The 20,649-nt window shown below is 33.0% G+C and overlaps 1 protein-coding gene across 1 annotated transcript in view; it reads right to left on the reverse strand.

Moving 5' to 3' along the window:
* The window catches only part of LOC148943878 (uncharacterized), a 404,571-nt gene extending 385,060 nt beyond the window's left edge, over positions 1-19,511 (reverse strand). Inside the window, exons 1-2 of the mRNA XM_089101272.1 lie at positions 19,508-19,511; positions 18,790-18,960 (exon numbers count right to left, since the gene is read on the reverse strand). Of these exons, the coding sequence (XP_088957398.1) occupies positions 18,790-18,960; positions 19,508-19,511 (175 nt within the window). The remainder of the gene's footprint in view (positions 1-18,789; positions 18,961-19,507) is intronic.
* Between the last annotated feature and the right edge of the window lie 1,138 nt (positions 19,512-20,649).

The raw sequence follows: 20,649 nt of genomic DNA on the forward strand, positions 1-20,649 counted from the left end.
ATGTTGTTCTTTTTTGTGGTAAAGGACTTGCGGTTTTTTGTGTGTCAAATATGCTATACTATATTTAAGTTTTTCTTGAGTATTTTGGTGATGTACTCAGCTGACTGTATCAGATTCTTTAAAATACATAATTTTTAGCCTGCAGCATAATTTGCTTTGCAGAATGAAATGCAGTATAAATTATGCTGCACAATTTGTTTGTAGCAATATAGTATAGCCGGATGTCTTTCTTTTTCTTATTTTGTTGTTCTTCAATTAACTGATCCATGAAATTATAAACATATGGTAAGACCAAATAATAATGATAGATTGCCTGACCATTATTGACTTTTCTTTTTTTTTGATAGCCTAATTAAGAAGAATATTGAAAAACATGAGCAAATTTGATTACAATCTGAGTATAGGAGGAATACAATCTGATTTAATCGATCATACTGAATACAAAAATCAACGTTATATAGCCAATTAATGGGTATTACGTCCATATTTCCTCAAAGTTCCTAAACATTAATTTGAACTGACAGAAAATCCCTTAAAATCATAGCCAGAGCAATAGCGCTGGCTAAGTAAAGAACTATGTTGGTAACATGTATTTTTTATTTATTGGTTTGTTTGTTTTAGGCCAGGGCACTTCGTATAGAAGGGTGGTAGTAGAACCTTCAAATAGGGCTCATTGAGTTGAAGGAGGCCCGTCATTTCCTCTACCACCTCCTACTAAAATTTTTAGATCTTACATAACTTATTTTTTTGAGGAAGACCCCCCCCCCCCTTCAAACAACCCTCAGGGCATGAGTTGTAAGCTATATCCTTGGGATACATAAGGTTTTTTATACAAAGGGTGATCGTATAAACTTCAGAGGTGGCTGATTTGATTGGTAGTAAGAATTTATAGTGTCATTTCTAAGAGTAACAGTGATTAGAGGGCAAATCCCCCCCCCACACACACGCACAAACACACGTCTTAATGTCCCAAAATGCGTCCAATTGAAATTTCGAGATAGCAATTTTATCCAAAATTGTCCAAAAATCATATAACAAGGTCTTAAGGGTTAAAAAAAAAGCCTGGAGTAAAGGGTTGTAAGTTATACCAGGGGGTATTAAAGGTTTTTATAGAAGGGGTGGTTGCATAAGCTTTAGATAAATCTCATTTGGCTGAAAATTGGAAGTTATAGTTCCCTTTTAAGAGTCAAAAGCGATGTAGAACAGCTAGCCCCCCCCCCCCTCAGACTACCCTGCTTTTCACTAAAGGCATCTGATTGATATTGTAAGTTAGCAATTTATCCATTGTTTAATTAGAAAAAAGGTGTTAATTTGACTGGAAATTAAAATTTCTATCACCCCTTTTAAGAGTCAAAAGGGATGGGAGGGCAATCAACTTTTTAATCCCGTTACTCTGAAAAACACACTAACAGACACACAAGAAACACACATCCACACACAAAACACTTACACGCACAAACATAGTCTTACACACATATATATATATATATATACACATACGCAAAAACACATAGCCATACAGGCAAACGCAAAGACAAAAACAAAACCAACACATACAGACACACAAACACACAGATTTCCTTAAATTTTAACTTCAATATCCTTCCCCTAAGAAATACTCGCTATAAAAGCAGTATTTGTAATGGTAGCAGCCTAGCAGCAGTAGCAGTTGTAGTACTTCCAACCAGCGACGACCTGAGGCTCAGTTTGTTGGGGGGGGGGCAATAATCGGAAAATTTACCGACACGCAACATTAGTTATTCCAAATTTTCTACGAAAAAAAATAATTTTTCTAAATTAAAGCTTATTTTAAAAAATTTATGCCGAAATTTACGCCTTCAAATTTTACCGAATGCCAAAAAATCTGGGGGCGGCGCCTCCCTCCCTGCCCTCCTCGGGACGCCCCTGGTTCCAACCACTGTTTTACTTTTGAATCTTAAAAGGAGCACTAGAATTTCTGATTTCTAATAACGTTCAATCAAATTAAGATTATTCAGATTATAATACCCTTAGCCTTACGAGTAATAAGGAGCAATACGGCTCAATTGTGACCGAAACTTTAAAAAACAGAATTTTGATATTAAATGAGGTATCAAAAGAATCGCTTATCATGGTGATTGCAAATATATAAGATTCATTAAGTTTAGTGTTACGCATCAAAGGCTAGGAGCCTGAGAAAATTTACATGATTTTCAAAAAAAGGGAGGCCCTAAAGAGTCAAGGACTCTTATTGCAAGTATAGCCATTAGATTCAGCGTATTCAAGAACCCTAATGTCAAATTTCAAGTTTCCATCTGCAAAAATGTGGAATTTTGTATATTATGCCATAATAAAGTTCACGGATGCGTGTTTATTTGTTTTTCAGGTCTTCGGGTATAATTAGATCAAACCACTAATCCTAGAATACATAGAAGGGGCCTCATCGAGCAAAACTTCGAAGTATTAGTGCTCTTTTTAAGTGACGAAAAAGATTGGAGTGCAAGTGCCCTTTTTAAGTGCCCCCTCCGCCCACCCTTTTTCCTAAGTCATCTGATCGAAACTCTGAGATAGCCATTTTGCTGTTTGTCATTTAAGAAAAAAAAGATCCTTAAAAAAATAAGTTAAAAATTAAAATAACTCATGTTGTATAAATTTATACATTATTGACTAATATAATAATGACAAAAAAAAATTATTTAAAATTGATAAATACCTTTAACTATTGCACAAGATGGATGAATACAACACAAGCTTTTTGTGACTTTAATCTATAAACTTATTAAGTTCAAAAAAATTAGTGTTAATGGTCTGAAAATTCAGGTTAAATATTAAACAAAAATTGGTGTTTTTAGGTCTGAAACTTCAGGTTAAATATCAAACAAAAAATGTTATTAAAGTGTAAATATCTAAAAAAAATTTCAAAAAAGTTTAAAGAAAGAAAAGTTATGAATGCAAACATTACAGCTGTTTTAGTAGGGTGAGACAACCGCTAAGGTTGAAGTTGTGGATTTTCAGTATATAATGCCTTCACTTTACTGTGAATGTCCTTATTACAGTCAAGATTAATACAAAAATATAAAGGAATAATACTGAACAAGTTTTCAAAAATGATCCGTGCAAAAAAATAATCAAGATAAAAAAATTTATCAATTTCCCACCATGGGGTAATTTAGAGGTAAGTTTTAAACTTCTCACTACTTCCTACCCTTTTATACTAAAAAATGAATACAGATAAGTGAAGCTCAGAATATCCTTTCATTTTAGGTTAGGCCAATTTATACAAACTATGTGAGATCTACAACATGTTTAAGTATTTATTTTTTCTCGAAAACGGCTTTATATTTTTTTGTGAAAATTGGTAACTTTGATTCTCGCATAAAAAACGATCTAGACAGGTCAAAAATCAAAGAAAATTCGTTAAGAGCCTTAATTTGGTGACAAGTGGCATCATGCACTATGTTAGTACATGTTATGAGCATTTTATATGACATCATATAAGCATTTTTTCATGTGATGTCAAGCATAGCATAAATAAGATTGCTGAGTTTCCAACGCATCAGTTTATTAAATATTATACTGTCTATTGGAAGGTTCCAGAAAAGAACAAAAATTGCAGTTGCTATAAATGGTGATCCTTTGGAACCAACACCTTAACTATCAAACACGATAAGATATGAAAATCAACGAACTGGACCGTCAATTATGACAATATCAATACGGGTAGCTAAGGTAAAGGTCATTGCTAAATTGTCTAAAGTAATCAAAATTGAAAAATGTGTCAAAAATGAAAAACCTCATTACCGAAATTATTTTCTCATAAGTATAAGCCATATCCTTTTAAAAATTTCACTTTTTTTGATAAAATCAACTCGCTTCGTGATTAACCTTACAGGTTTCAACGAATCCAGTTATATAGTGTCAGTAGGAAGGCCCAAAAAATGAAAATTTGCAATTATTACAAATGATGATTCACTTAAAAAATAAAACAAAAATTCTCAAGCTTAGTACCGTACACATCGTTGTTAGAAATCAGACTTGCTTTAATAAAAAAAAACATATTTAAAAAGACATTAAATTGCGTTAAGAGCAAAAAACTGGTAATCACAAAAATATTTGTACATATTTTAACAAGTGATTTCAACAGCTCAAAAAGCTTAAAATCAAAAATCTTTTTGAACGCAACTTTTTTACATTAGTAGGAAGGCCTAGAAAAAAATTGCAATTATTACAAATGATGATTCTCTATTTTGACAAGGGATTACAACAGCTCAAAAACCTTGAAAAAGAAAAACAAAAGTTTCAAGCTCAGTACATAATAATAAAATATCTGTGAACAGGCTGCAGTATGAAAAGACATTAAATTGCGAAGAGAAAAAATTGGTAATTTCAGAAATATCCGTATAAATTTTAACAAGGGATTACAACAATTCAAAAACCTTAAAAAATGAAACCAAAAGTTTGAAGCTTATTAGAAACTGAACATTAATAAATAATCATATATCTTTGAAAAGAAAGAGTATTAAAAGACATTAAATTAAATATCTTTGAAGACAAAAAATCGTCTGTCGTTAGAACACAAGCGAAAAAGCGAATCCACATGTAGAAGCATGCCGAATGCTAGGGCCCGACGGCTGGTAATTGCATTAAAATTTTTATATATTTTAATAATGGTTTACAGCAATCCCAAAGCCTTAAAAAAAAAACAAGTTTTAGGCTGAGTATATATCGTTGTTAGACGTTGTAATCAGAATTGCCTAAATAATCAAATGTATTTGACAAGACCGCAATATGTGCCGTGCCGTGTCATATGGCTGAGTCAAGAGGTGAAGCCATCAGGCTCCGGGTACTATACATATGCATGTATCCATGTTGAGCATATATAAACCCTTTTTTTCTTTTGCGAAAATCGGTAAGCTAAATTTTTACGTAGTTAAAATTAATTAAATTACAAGATAATAGATATACAATCTTTCTTGACTTTCATCTCTAGTCCACCCTGCCACCCTATAGTATTTCCTTCTCAACAGGCCCAACGGTACTTCTTCTTACTGGGTGACTGGCAATTGCTGTTAAAGGAACAATAAAAATTAAAGTGGCCTAGCAATTTTATAAATTATAAAATTTTTAGGCAAATTTCTATATAAGGGGCTTCTTGCTATCTTGGAAAGCTATTGATTTATGTGAAAAAATATATCAGAAATAGCTTTGGTTATGTATTTTGATAATCAGTGTGTTCAGATCTTATCTCTTTTGAAATAAAACAATATTATGGTAGATCTGAGGACTTTGATCTTACTTCTGAGGCGGTTTTTTTTTCTTTTGCAAACCTTTTTTTTATTCTACTCTGAAATTATTAATCCAATTTAGAAGCTTTAATTCCCAAATCATTTTGGTAACAATCAATTATCTATAACTGAATAAAAACATAAAGTGTTTTTTTTTGTGTTTACTAGTAATTTATAGATTACAGCAAAATTACATTGTTAATGCATTTTGACCATCTATTATATTGAATTACTTTAGATTCAATGAGATCCATTTCTGATTCTAAATTTCAAGACAAATTCTATTACCATTTTTGTTCTAGTCAGACTGTTTTTTCTAAGAACCAATAGCTTAGTTTTCGCTATTTTGAGGGATCAGAAGCTTTGTGAAGATGTAACGTTAAGGTTCAAACATTGTGGTATTTAGTAATGATACATTTGAGTAGGGTCTTTCATACCAGGCAAACCAGGTATTGAGCAAGTCTGGATAAAGTACTTCTCCCAATCCAAATCAATTCAGACCTCTGGTTGGCGGCAGAAATAATACTGACCTCAATTAATACCCTGCTTTTTTCAGAAAGAAGAGAAAAATGTGGGTCCATCCAATCTTCCATCCAAAAGAGAGGCGAGAAACCAGATTAGACTGGGTAACATTTCTACAGACCCACAGATCAAATGATAACATCTTTTTTCTTTTGTTCAAAAGTTCAAATGCTTTCTGTAACTTTTTTAGTGGATAATAAATTGTAAATTGCATGTAAAATGTTCATTAATTAATGGAGGCAATTATATATAATTCTTTCTCCCTGCTCTGTATCCAGAAGACATCACAATAACAATATAATACCCAAACTTGTTTTTCCCAGCCTTTTGGATAGTTTTGCACTATATTCACTATAAAGCACAGTAAAAGATGTCAGTATAATATTCCAAATATGGAAATAGATAAAGTGCAGATTCTAAAAGTGTCCGTAAAAGTATTGCAAAATACACAATTTTACCAATGACAACACTTAAACAAACCAATATTCTTCTTTTCTTTACTTCCGCAGTGGTTTTCCTAAGGATATAGAAATCACTAATAAGGAACTCACCACATTGGAACAATCCTAATGAGCATACATCCCCCTCTTATCTCTTGATTAGATATCCTGTTGAAAATCATAGTTTTAAGGATTTACTTCTCTGAGCCAGACAAAAAACTACATACGTATTTTTTTACAATATTTGAATCCCAATGATAAAGTAAAGAGATTTTAAAAAAGGATATAAAACATTATAAAAATAAGAAAATGTTGTTTACTGGGGTGGTTAATAAAAGATAGGTACATATAGTGAATAATTTGGGAGGGGGGGGTTGGTATTCATAATCAAAGAAATGAACAAGTTAAAAAAAAACACAAAAGAAACTCAGAGAAGAAATGAACAAAAATATTCAACAAATCAATAATGAACTGACAAAAATATGTAAATGAGTAACAACAAAACAGAGGAACAGTTTACAATAGGGTTCAGCAAGACCACAGGGGTTGTTATTGTAGATTATAAATGGGTTGTTATATGATTGTTAAGATTAAATTTAGAAGAATATTCTCTTTTGCATATGTCACAATTAAACGGCTTCTCAACAGTATGTACTCTTGGGTGCCTAATCAAATTGCTTGGCTGAAAAAAAGTTTTCGCACATATATCACACTTAAACGGTTTCTCAAGAGTGTGTACTCTTCGGTGATTAATCAAATTGCCTGACTGAGAAAAAGTTTTCTCACAGACCTCACATTTAAACGGTTTATCCCCAGTATGTACTCTTTGGTGCCTAATCAAAATGCTTGACTGAGAAAATGTTTTATCTCATATATCTCAATTAAATGGTTTTTCACCAAAATGTACTCTTTGGCGCCCAATCAAAGTGCTTGACTCAGAAAAAGTTTTATCACATATATCACACTTAAATGGTTTCTCAACAATATCTACTCTTCGGTGGTTAATCAAAAGGACTGACCCAGAAAATGTTTTCTGACAGAAATCACATTTAAACGGTTTATCCCCAGTGTGAACTCTTTGGTGATTAATCAAACTGCTTGACCGAGAAAATTTTTTCTCACATATATCACACTTAAAAGGTTTCTCACCATGTGTACTCTGTTCTGCTGAATCAACCTGCCTAACTAACAAAAAGTTTTATAATATTCATCACAATAATAAGGATTCTCACCAGTGTGTAATCTATGGTGGATAATCAAATGTACTGACCCAGAAAAATTTTTCTCACATATGTCACACTTATACGGCTTCTCCCCAGTATTTACTCTTTGGTGGTTAATCTAATTCCTTGACTCCGAAAATTTTTTATCACATATATCACACTAAAATGGTTTTTCACCAGAATGTACTCTTTGGTGCCTAATCAAGCAGCTTGAATGAAAAAAAGCTGTCTAACATATATCAGACTTATACGGATTCTCACCATTGTGTACTCTTCGGTGCTTGATCAAATTGCCTGACTGAGAAAAAGTTTTTTCACATACCTTACACTCAAACTGTTTATCACCAGTGAGCACTGTTTGATGCCTTTTCAAATTGCTTACATGAGAAGGATTGTGTGTAACATCTAGTGATGAACTTCCCGGTCGATCTAACTCAGACGCTCTTGGTGAAAAATGACCATATAAAACTAAATGTTGACTAAATGTTAAGAGTTTTGGTTGATCCACACCATCAAAACTGCACACAGTAGAATGAATTATCTCTATAATAGAAAATAATTTTATTAAAATTAAATAAGGTGTAAACGATTCAATAATTAGAAATCAATCACGTCATGGAAGAATCAGAATTAATATAATATATAAATCTTTATTAGCTTTAAAACTTGAAAATCATACGGGATTTAAAAAAAAATTTATATGTTTTATCAAATAATTTCCTTTTGAACCCCTAGTTGAACTTATATTAAACTTGTATCATTATTTCACTTGGAAAACTAATTCAACGGCAACGTTCCGTAAATTAGGAAGGTCATTGTATCAATAAACTCTTAGACAGCAGAAAATAATTATAAAGTTCTAAAATGGGGGTCTACAGGGAAAAATGACCCGCTTTCCCCATTTCACCGTGACTTCTGAAGAAAACTTAGTTTTAAACTAAACTGTTGTTCAGCTTCCATTTTTAACCTATAAATATTTTACGTAAACTGAAATGTTTTTTTTTCACGTTAATGATTTACCCTTAAATAGAAATTATTTTAAAGGAAAAATCTTTTTAGCAGTGCATTTTTCTCAGCATGATGAATGTCTAGTAGACTATAAGAGACACAGTTGCTCACAAGCAAATTCTACTTTCCGTGAGTTATATACCTCCTCCCAGCATTGGTTTAAATTGCATGTTGACGCAGAACACCATCGGGGGCGGATCTTCAATAAAACAACTGCGGCAGGACGTAAGATCCAGATCTCTGGACAAAGGCCTCTGCAGAGGGCTGGCTTGACCCTGTCGGGTTACCCGCAAGACTGGGGACCAACTCTAAACCCACTTGAGGAGTGGCACCATTCGAGAAAATTATATCCCAGTAAACGACAAAGCATTCCCACGATATTCTGACTAATGGACAACTGTTATGGGCTTTATCTGTTTTGATGTATGTTTTCAGGCTAAAAAAATAGATTTTTGTATTAAAGCTATAAAGTAGCTTATTTCGTCTTAAATGTCGAGTTAAGCACAGTTGTGTTCTATCACCAGTTACGAGTTAAGCACAGGAAAGGCAATGGAGGAACACGGAATTAAATGGGGAAGTATAAATTTCCAAGACATTGATTACGCTGATGATTTGAACATCCTAGATGAAAAAGTGAGCAAATTGAATGAATTTTTAGAGATTTTGCGAGTTCATGGTGCTAGAATAGGCTTAAAAATTAACGTTCACAACCCTAAGTCACTAAGGCTAAGAATAAGTGAAAAAAAGGGACTTTGGGTATCGAAAAGGTCGATCAAGTGGATATCTTTACTTACCTTGGTAGTATTATTAGTGAAGATGGTGGGTGCCTTGATGATGAAGTACAAAAACCAAGGCTCAGGGTGCTTTTTCAAAGTTGAAAAAAATTTAGAACAATAGGGATAAATGTCTTCGAACCAAAATTAGAATATTGGAAGCTCTAATGATGACAGTGGGCAAATATGGTTCTGAAGTATTGGCGCTCCGAAAAACGGAGGAAGATTTGCTAGATGTTTTCCAGAGAAATTGCCTATTGATTGTTTTGGGTACCTGACTGACTGATTGTATTTCAAACGATAGGCTGTAAGAAGAGTACAGTTCAATCCCGCTGTCTAGGACTATAATTGAATTAAAGGTTGAGATGGTTAAGGCACGATCTGTGGCTGAAAGATGACAGATTGCAAAAGATTGTTTTTTTCGGTCAACAGTCTAGAGTTAAACAGAAAGCGAGTCGTCTGCGGTTAGGGTGGGAGGACCTCATAGGGAAAGATTTAAGGGAAATGGAAACGTCGTGGGAGGGCTCAAAGAGGGAGGCTTAGAATAAATTAGGATGGAAGAGAAGCTCACGTAAATGTGTTGACCTCACGCGTTTTGGTGCTTCGGTGAGTCGTCAGTAGTACTAAAGGTAGTATTTAACTTTGGAAAAGAATAATCAGCAACTTTATTGAATCTGACCTTTGTAAAATTCTGAGTAAGGATGAGAGAAGGTTGAAAGAAGAAAGCATAATATCTGACACACTTTTCAGTTGCTACATTGCACTTTATTTTGACGCTATCATATATAAGTTTATAAAAAAAGACAGAAAAATAGACTAATCATTGGATTTAAAATACTCCATTGGGCCTGGGGTTTATGATCCCCTTCAAAGATCTAATGCTGTGACTAGTCCCCGAAGCCGCGCGACGCCGACACGACGGCGGCGAATGTGTGATTTAGTATCGGCGGCGGCGCACCGCCGGGCGCTCCGAAATTTTTTGGCGGCCCGCCGCCGATTTTTGACCGGCGGCGCGCCAAGGCGCGCCGATTTTTCTGATTAAAAATAATAATAAAAATTCCACTTCACCAAGCACGTTCAACCTCAACTCGATTTTAGTAAGGATTTTTAAATGGTTAGCTAAAAATATACAAGAACAATGTGACAAAACAGGAAGTTGTTGGGCCATGCGGAAAGTGTTTACGTTCACCGTCGATCAGACCAAGTAGAATTCTCATTTTTAGCCACTAGAAACATAGGGAAACCTATGTTGTGTTTATGTTTAACGTCGCATTGTTCCTTTAAAATCCTGTGTTTATTCATTTTATTCTTGTTAATGATTTCGGCTAATGTGTGCATAACTTTCGAAGTTTGAAGTTCAAACATCTCCTGTTCATCAAATACATACGAAAAGTAAGTGAAAAAAAAAAAAAAAAAATGAGAATATCGAAAAAACACTGTATACAACTCAGATACCATGGCTTAACAACACCAACTATTTTAAATCAGCGGTTACCTCACTTCAGTTACAATTGATGTAACAAAAGTGAGTTTATTCACTCTGCCTGGAGCCATAGAGCACCCAAAACGAACAGAAATTACAATAAATAACAGAGTCAAACTCAAAACGAGCAAAAATTAACATAAGTTGGGTTCGAAACCCCTATGCCTTCCCAAGGCCAGAACATAATTTGCACTTTACTGAAAAAATATAAATATTTTTACTTTCATAACTTTAATAAATCAAATAATATTAACATTTTGATTACTAAATATCAGTATAAATATATTAAACTGACAATACATAACCATTTGTATTTTTTTCAGTAAAGTGCAAATTTTATTCTGGCCGTGGGAAGGCATAGGGGTTTTGAGCCCAACTTATGTTAATTTCTGCTCGTTTTGAGTTTGACTCGGTTATTTATTGTAATTTCTGTTCGTTTTGGGTTTCATTTATTTATCGATGCTGATTTGTGGTAGTTTCACACTTGTTAGATTATTTGATTTTACTTTTGCTTAATGCAGTTCTTTACTTTTCTTTGAAAAACTTATTTTGTGGAAAGTTTTTTTTAATTAATTTCTGTTCGTTTTATATTGACATAGTCTTTTCAGGGAAAAAGAAAATAATACTTTAAATCTTTTCGTTTTATTAAGAATTTATAATTTGGCCTGCTATTTGTATGCTGGAAAAAAATTTTCAGCAATTTTTAACAACATTGACCCTTTTAAAAATCTGGTTACAAATAGTAGCGTTTAATTTAGTTTCATACCTCATCTAGTTGACCTGAAATGGAAAACTTGATACCATTCGCAAAAAAATCTGTTTACTTTCTTTGATAGCTTGGATACACTTACGCTATTTTGATTTGGTTAAATTTTAAGAGCAGAAGTAGTAGCCCCGAAAGTTTGAACATAACACCCTCAGTCGTTCTTGGGATACTGCTGAGATGCCTTATTGGAAAATAGCATTAACACGGTGCATTTTGATTTAATCTTAAGGCAACATTAACTTTTTAAACATAAAGGCAAATGGGTGAGTGGGCGTGGGAGGGGGATTATTTTCCCTCCAATCACTTTTGATTATTAAAAAGGGCATTAGCCCTTTCTATTTTCAATCGAATGAGCCCTTTTCGAAGTTCTTACGACAACTCCTTCGATACGAAGTGTCCTGGTCTAAACAACAACAACAACAACAAAAAATGATACATTATATTTACATCGATCTTTACTATAACAAATGTCAAGCCTTCCAATGACTTTTGATTGTTAAAAAGGGAAACAGGCCTTTCGATTTCCAATCGAATGATCCCTTTTTGGGTTTCTACGACAACGCTTTCTATAAACACCTTATATGCCCCTAGGGCATACATTACAACCCTTACCCTAAGGGCTGTGAGGGTGGTTGTCATCTTCTAAGACCCAATTTTCAGAACTTTCAACTACGTTAAACAAAATGGCTATCTAAAAAGTTTTATTGGATGTGTTTTGGGAAATGGTGGGCGTGGAAGGGGTGTTAGTGCCTTTCAATCACTTTTGACTATTAAAAAGGGCACAAGCCACTCCAATTTCTAATTTAATGAGCCCTTTTCGAAGTTTTTACGACAACTTTTTCAATATGAAGTGCCCTGGTCTAAAGGGGGAAAAAATAAATAATACATTGTGCCAATATCGTTCTTATATACCCCCAGGGCATAACTTGAAACGCTTGCCCTAAGGGTTGTGGGGGAGTAACCTCCTCAAAAACATATTTTCTCTCTGGAAATCAGTTACTCTGAACAAAATGGCTATCATAGAATTTTGATTGGATGTGTTTGAGGAAATGGTGGTCGTGGAAGGGGTGTTAGCTGCCTTCCAGTAGCTTTCGACCATTAAAAAGGGCACTAGCTATTCCAACTTCCAATCGAATGAGCCCTTTTCGAAGTTTCTACGACAACTTCTTCGATACGAATTGCCTTGGTATGGAAAAAAAAAATATTGCATTGTGCCAACATTGTTCTTTACTTAGGCAGCGCGACTGCGCTTCCTATGATAACATCCTGAATTGCCTAATGCTCTTTTACCTACCTCTTTTCATCCAAAAAATCAGAAAGAAAAATGAACAGAATTTTAAAGTGGAAGGTAGAATTTTTGTTTCAAGAAAATTTCTTCGTCTCCTTCCTGCAAACCGATATGCATGGCGAGCCCAAGATGACAGTATTTATCTTTAAGAAACAGATTAGCCGGAATGACGGTTGAAGCCCGGAGGTCAATATTGATAAGCAAAAAGAGAAAAAAAAAACGGCGGCGTATTAATGACGCCGCCGCCAATAGAATCAGCGGCGGCGTCAGCGCGCTGATGCAAGCTCGGCGGCACGCTGAGCTTGATCTGTAGATTCATCGTGTCAGAAATACAAAATAACTCAGAATTTTCGACAGAGAATTATTTAAACTTGCTTAAAAATTGGATATTTTACCTTTATTTCATGTTTACAATACGTTTTTCACTATAAAAATTCAAAGTAAATTTCAAAAATGTGCTTGGATGAATGACTAAAACTGACACTCAACTATCAAATGATATCAGGACTGTCAACATTAACAAAAAAAACTTGCAGAGGGAAAAAACTTTAACAACCTACGAGCTACGGCCTACACAACCAATGCAAAAATGTATTCTCCTGTTTTCAATAAGGAGGAGAGGTATGCAATGATGCAAATTTTAATTAGATACTTTGCATTTGAATCTGACGTTATTTTTGATCGGTTTTGGGATCTTTTATTTTTGAATTCTGAAAAAAAAAGATGTTTAAACAATAAAATGTTAATGTTCTGCTAAATGAAAATAAAAACTATTGCTCAGAATCTGTTTCCATTCTGGCTTAAATATAAGATAAATGTCCACTTTGGTACCTAAATCCATACTGTGTACTGGTTTAACTTTTTAGTTACTTAAAAAGGAAGTTTAACTATTTTTAAGTACAATAGCCTCGTAAGTAAAAATGTCTCGCGATTTTTTTGTGCTTAACATCTGAGTTATTTTGACGTGCAACCGTATCATTCAAAATGCAAATTTAACTTGCCAACGACTTTTGGTAATACTATTGAAACGCTTTAAAAACGTGAAAAATGTGACGTGACATTTAAAAAAAGATTTTTATGTAATGTTTTTTTTCTTTATTTAGATATTCCTTATGGTCCTTTGCTATCCCTTTGTCAAACAAATATAATAAAATTCATCCTTTCTTGTATCTCTGCAAGTTTTGGCAGGGTAATTCCTCTCCAGGAATATTTTGACTAGAAAGTCATTAACTCGTGTATCTAATATCAAGTTCTTCTATATTTAGTATGGTTACTATATTTTAGTTCTTCTAATTCTTCAGAAAAACAATTTTTTAATTTGGAAAATTTATATGTCGACTTTCAAAATTTAATTCTACGTCATCAGTGATACAACAATATAGTATGAACGATCAAATTGTGATAACGAATAAGAAGCAGAAAAAATTAATTTGCTAGGGCCATCGATTTCCCAGAGACCGAATTTGGAATTTTTTCAAATTATTGAAATTAGAATATTTGTTTTCTTTAGCTGGTTGATATTATTCCCAATAATTCAATTTTTTTAGATTTCATGCTTGTTTATGTTATGAATGAAATGTAATTAAGTATTATTAGTATAATTTAGGTTTGTGCATATTGGCCTGTATTTATATTGGTTTTGTTTTATATTCATGTGGTCAGTTTGGTCATTTTTATTTATACTTTCCAATTTCGGAGGTTAATTAAATTCTTGAATTTGAGTTATGTTGTTTAAATTATTTGACATATTGTTGATGTTATGCTTGTAAAATTTACAAAAACTTTCATGTTTGACAAAATATTTCCTTTTCAAACTAAGTTCACACAACTAATAGTCTCAAATATACAAATGAAATGTAATTAAGTATTATTGGTATAATTTAGGTTTGTGTATATTGGCCTGTATTTATATATATATTTTTTTTATATATATATTTAAGGGGTCAGTTTGTTCATTTTTATTTTTATTTATACTTTCCAATTTTGGAGATTAATAAATGCTTGAATTTGAATTATGCTGTTGATACTGCTTGACATATTGTTGATGTTATGCTTGTAAAATTTACAAAAACTTATCATGTTTGACAAAATATTTGCTTTTCAAAATAAGTTCACAAAACTAATAGTTTCAAATATACCTTCGTCATTGTTATCCAGACTTCGGGAGTCCGATTCAGATGTTAAACTGGTTATCCTGGAATTTAGTCAATGCTAATCTATAGTTTCTGAAGTGCTTTTGAAGAACTTTAATGAGGTGTTATAGAAATATTCAAAACGCCCATAATCACAGTGGCGAAGGTACCGTTGCACTAAGATCTCATGCATTTATATCATAAAAGCAGGTGTGAGGTTACGACGTTCTTTTTCTATTTAAAAAAGGTTCTTTGCCACTTGTCTCTTTGTGATCGTTTTTCTGTTTTAATAGAATGGGTCACTCGGATACCACAGTGGGGTAAACTATACTCTTACAACAACTGATTTTAGGGGTAAAGGATGATGATATGGTGATCACTTATAGCATGCTTGCAACACTTATTGGAAATTTTATAATCGAAATAAAAGGAGTATTACCTTTCAATTAGACTATCTAAAATATTTTTTTGTAACAGATTTTTCTGAGTGATCTCATTCTCTTTTTCTAGGTAAAAGTTAGTTAGAAATGTTTTTGTTTTTGTTTCCTATTCTAGGCATTTAAACTTCATAATCTTTTATTTTCCATGAAATTAAACAAATTTTGTGATTTCCCTAGAATATTTTTTTAAAGGTAAGTTTGCAAAGAAAGTTAAAGAACCTCATATTGGGATAAAAGTAGATATATGACTAATGACAAGGGTGTAAAAAATCGAAGTTTGTCATTTAAAAGGTGAGATTCTCCAGAAAATTTTGGGTATTTGAGATTCTCCAGTAATTTTTCTAATTTTATTTAGTCATGGTTGCTTAAAGTTGCATTATGGGATCGACCAAGCTCAACTGTTACTTGACTAGCATTGAGTTGAACAAATAATAAAACAAATAGAGTTGAACAAATAATAAAACCTGATAAATGATTATATAACGTTCATGATGCCCTGGGATGAAAGTAAATTGATACTATGAGCTCCAGATTTGTGACTCAGAGTATGTGGGACTGCAGTTTCGGAGATCAATTCTCTATCAGTGGCCCTGCCTGCAACTTGTATCTTCTTTTCTATTGAAATTTGGAGGGATCAATATGGCATGCAGTACATCAATATGTCAGTGGATTGTGTGGGATAATGGAAGATGAGTGCTTTAGTTTGGTTGGGCGATGCGTGAATTGAAAAATTTCCCTTTTCAAACTAATATTAAAACGCTATAATTTTCAAATATACATTGGCCACTGCAATCCAGAGCCTCACTCTTTACGCTAAGGTTTGACTCTTTCTCACAACTATATTTTTTATAATAGTTAAAAACTTTAGCTTAAAGAGCGAGGCGTTGAGGAGGGGAAAGTTCCTTACATATACGGAATAACTTCTTTTCGTTTTAATTTTTGATGTCGCTCATTAATGTCAGTTAAAAAAAAACTTGTTTTTTTTTATTTAATTTTTGAACGTTTTTGAATTAATGCAGGTTTTTATTTTGGCTCACCGTACATGAATAATTAAAACAAACTTTGCACATTCATTTTACTTTTTTTTGGTTAAATGGCTTTCTCAAAAGTTGTTTAATTTTATTTACGAACGTTTTGATGAGCAATAAATATACGTAACTTACGAATTAGCTTACGCAACGAACTTCTATATTCATATATTTTTAATACGTATATTAGGGGGTTCACCCCCTAGTCAATACCTCGTTCTTTACGCTGAAGTTAGAATTTTGTTTCAATTCTTCAAAAATGGCCCCTTGATCACACACTCCGTTAATTATAATAAATAGCTATTATTAAATTACTAAAAAATATTTGGCTAAAAGAGCGATGTATTGACTAGGGGGCGGACCCGATCATATACGTAATAATTTCTGTTCGTTTTAAGTTTTGATGTTGCTCCTTGCTTTAAGTTGAAAAACTTTTTTTTTATTTAATTTCTCATCATTTTAATAAATACTGCTGGGAAATCCGGAGCCTCCTTCATAGCACTGTCCCTTCCCCCCTGGGCCTCTCCTCCCAGGTAGCCCCAGACACCCTCCCACAGCCAGAAAAAATCATCCTTGAAAACGTATGTATACTTCCCAATAACCAATAGGCCTACTATATGTATACAATGGGTAAAGTTCATAACTTTCAGCCCTTCCCCAGAGGACTTTGGGGGATTCAGTCATCCTAAAAGACATAGTTATATTTTCGACCATGCTGAATAAAATGGCTATCTCAGAATTTTGATCGGGTGACTTTGGGGAAAAATGGAGCGTGGGAGGGGGCCTAGCTGCCCTCCATATTTTGGTTACTTAAAAAGGGCAGCAGAAATTTTATTTTACGTTTCAATGAGCCCTCCAAAAATATTCTCGTACCACTGGGTCGATAAGACCACCTCTGGAAAAAAATAAAATAAACACGCATATGTGATCTTTCTTCTAGCAAAAAATACAAAATTCCTTATTGTTGCAGATAGGAGCTTGAAACCCTTTTTCAAAAATCAGGCAAATTTTCTCAGGTGCGTAACTTTTGAAGGTTAAGACTAAGCTTTTTGAAACTTATATATTTACAATTAGCATAAAAATCGGATTCTTTTGATGTGTCTATTGGTATCAAAATTCCGTTTTTTAGAGTTTTGGTTACTATTGAGCTAGGTCACTCCTTACTTAGAGTTCGTTACCACGAACTGTTTGATAAGGCTATGAAGGTTCAAATCAGAAAATTTGCATTTTGAACAAAATTTGATACTTGTTAATTATCCAGAACACACTCAAGAATTTTGATAATAAAGATCTCAGAGAAAAAATAGTTCGGGTCCCTGTATTTGGAAAATATTATTTTAGGATCAGTGGAAAATTTATATTGTATGTATGCTTCAGAAGCAACCTGACCTTTACACTTTTTTCTCTTGGTGTTAATACCTGAAGAGTGCCACCCAATGTGTTCTGCGCCACCTGATTATCCCACTGCCATTAATGCGTTGAAAGAGAAGTAGCTTAGAAGTCTGTAGAAAAAGTTCCATGTTCCCTCATTTTATTTAATAAAATATATTCAAAATCTTTTTTTTTCTACCACAAATATTATGATAAGAAAAATCTCAAAGCTCATGTGCATGTCATTACTTGAAGTAGTTTTATATTTTTGTACCTTTTTTTTTACTAATAATTCTGTTTTGGACATAACAGAACAATAATTTTCACTTTTTCCAAAAGAAAATTCTCTTCCTCTCTGACTAACTCCTATAAATACAGGAAATTCTTTTGTAACTGAATGTCTATAATGAAAATCTTACCATTTAAACTTTTGTTTACTTGACTTTTGTTTAAACTGGCTTTATGCAAGTTTCTGCCTACGATACCATAGTCCCTTTAATGATTTGCTAACACAATAATATAGCGGTGATTTGCGTAATAATTCCCTCTTTTCTTTTAAAAACAGAGGTCCATTTTATGGGAATATTTGACACTGACTGAATTGTTTTTTGTTTAACACTTAAATTGCTATGTTGAGTTTCCCAGAAGGCAAACTGAATCTCACTACCAACGTTTAGTAATAATAATAATAATATATTTTCAGCTGGATTTAAAACAATAGAGATAAACAAGCGGTATGAGAAAAGAAACACAATCATCTGAAAGTACAAAGTATTGACAAAACAATACTTAATATTTACTACTACAACTTTTTGAACAATATTAGCAAACTTTTTATTCATAAATTTGCAAAGTTCAGAATTTGCAACAAATTGTTCTCTAAAATACATTGCATAATTTTAAGTTGTTTTTTTTTCACCTCGTCTTGGCTTTGGCAGTTTTAAATCTTAAGGTTACAAAGTACTGGCAAATTCTAATTTTTTCTAGTTTTTCCCAAGAAAATATTAACCAAAATATTCGATTATACAAAAACCATAAGCTTGAAATGTACCTTTACTGTCAAAACATGTGGAGCCCAGTTCCTGAGTGTCAGGTTCAAGTTTATATGGTCCTGAAAAGCAGCAAAAACTACCCACAGGAGAATCTTCCCTTTTAGGAGACAAAAGATGGGTTGGATACCCGAAACGCTCTTCATAGTCACTTGGTAAAGCCTCTTCAACTTCTGAAAGAAACCGTAAATAAAAGAGACATTAAACATTTTCAACAGAAAAGCCTACAAATCAAGCCCAACTAATTCCTCTTTTTCAAGGTATTATCCAATGAATAATAATCCTTTTAAGGACAGAAATCAAACTATCTTTGGGAAACAGCCACACCAAATCTCAGGATTTAGAGTTAAAAAAAAAAAGGAATCCTAAAATTCTTTCAGAGGTTATGCGGTTAAGAGGCTGATCAGTTGGCTAATTATCTAGGGTAAAAAAAAAAACCTTAGTGGCAATGTTCCTTTTTCCTCTTAGTAGCCTACTAATACCAGTTTTTTTAGTGTCAGTCAAATACATTGTTCTATTACTTTCATTTTTTGCATCATTAAATCAATCCCTTTAAGATTCCATTTTTTTGTGTGTCAGTTTGATTTTTGATAACATATACACGTACAGGAAAGAAAATAGACACCCCACTTCCTCTGTGCGAGAAATACTCAAATATTATAGCCGACAACCAAAACATTTTTTCTTCCAATTCTAATGGAAGAACTGAAAGACAATCACCCATTATAAGAATCATTTTTCATATGAACCCCCCCCCCCCCTCCAAAGTATATTCTAGTATAAAACACTCTAAATTACCATAAATTATAGCCTGGAGACAGGCTCACAATTTTAAGACACAACAAAATAAGAATCAGACTATTTCAGTTTAAACTATCATCAGATTCAATAGGGCTTAAGTTTAAACCTAAGTAAAAGTATTAATTAAAATAAATAACAAATCCATGTTGTGAAAATATTATTTACAATAAACATGGGGGCTATATTTCCTGTAAAATAAAACACAGAATATCTTTGGCAGGCGATCTATTAGATAATCACACCTAGCTATCCTGAACAAATACCAAATATGAAAAAAAAAACAGTACTTCGAAAATAGTGAATATTTACAGAGAGTGGAAGTAGAAGTTGTTTAAATTATATTGAATAACCAACAAATAAATTCAAAAAAAAATTTTTTGCACCCTTCCCACTTGAGATCTATGTAAAGAAATTTAAAAAACTAGCAAATGCAGGACCTGTCTTAGTATCAACTTTGGGAAAATTGAAAAAACTTTGAAGTTAGAAAAACCTGATTGAATTATGCACTTTTTGCCAGGGAAATAATACAAATAACAAGACAAAGACAACAAGACAATAATAAATGCCAGAAGATAAAAACCAATAGCTTGTAGGTTAGCTACCAAGAGGGATGCTTAGTGGTAACTGAAAAAGAAGAAGATTCCTTGATGTCACCTCTTCTGTCACCAGCATAGTACATTGTCCTTATCCTTTTTCTTCATTTATTTACAAATCACCAAAAGACAATCACAGGAAACAAACAAATAGCAAGCAATATTATGAAAAAAAGATTGTAGATAATTTGATTTGAAACAGATATTTATTATACAAGACAGAAACTAGTCCCTGAGTTGTGACTGCCTCAAAAAATGATTTCTGATATTCAGTTCTTTTTCCTGAAACAGGAAAAAGAGAGCAAAAAATGAACTGCTTTTCTGAATTCAAAACAAGAGAGACTGAACTACAGAGAGTGAGAGGACATGTGTTATCCTGAAGACTTGTTGTCTCCCCAAACTGGAAAAATTATGGCTAATAAAATAGACTTTTGTTTTGCAAAATAGCCCTTTAATTGCCCTCAACCC

This window comes from Artemia sp. Qi Xiang Cuo, chromosome 15 (genome assembly GCF_049724085.1).
Source record: "Artemia sp. Qi Xiang Cuo chromosome 15, ASM4972408v1, whole genome shotgun sequence".
Lineage (NCBI taxonomy): Eukaryota > Metazoa > Arthropoda > Branchiopoda > Anostraca > Artemiidae > Artemia > Artemia sp. Qi Xiang Cuo.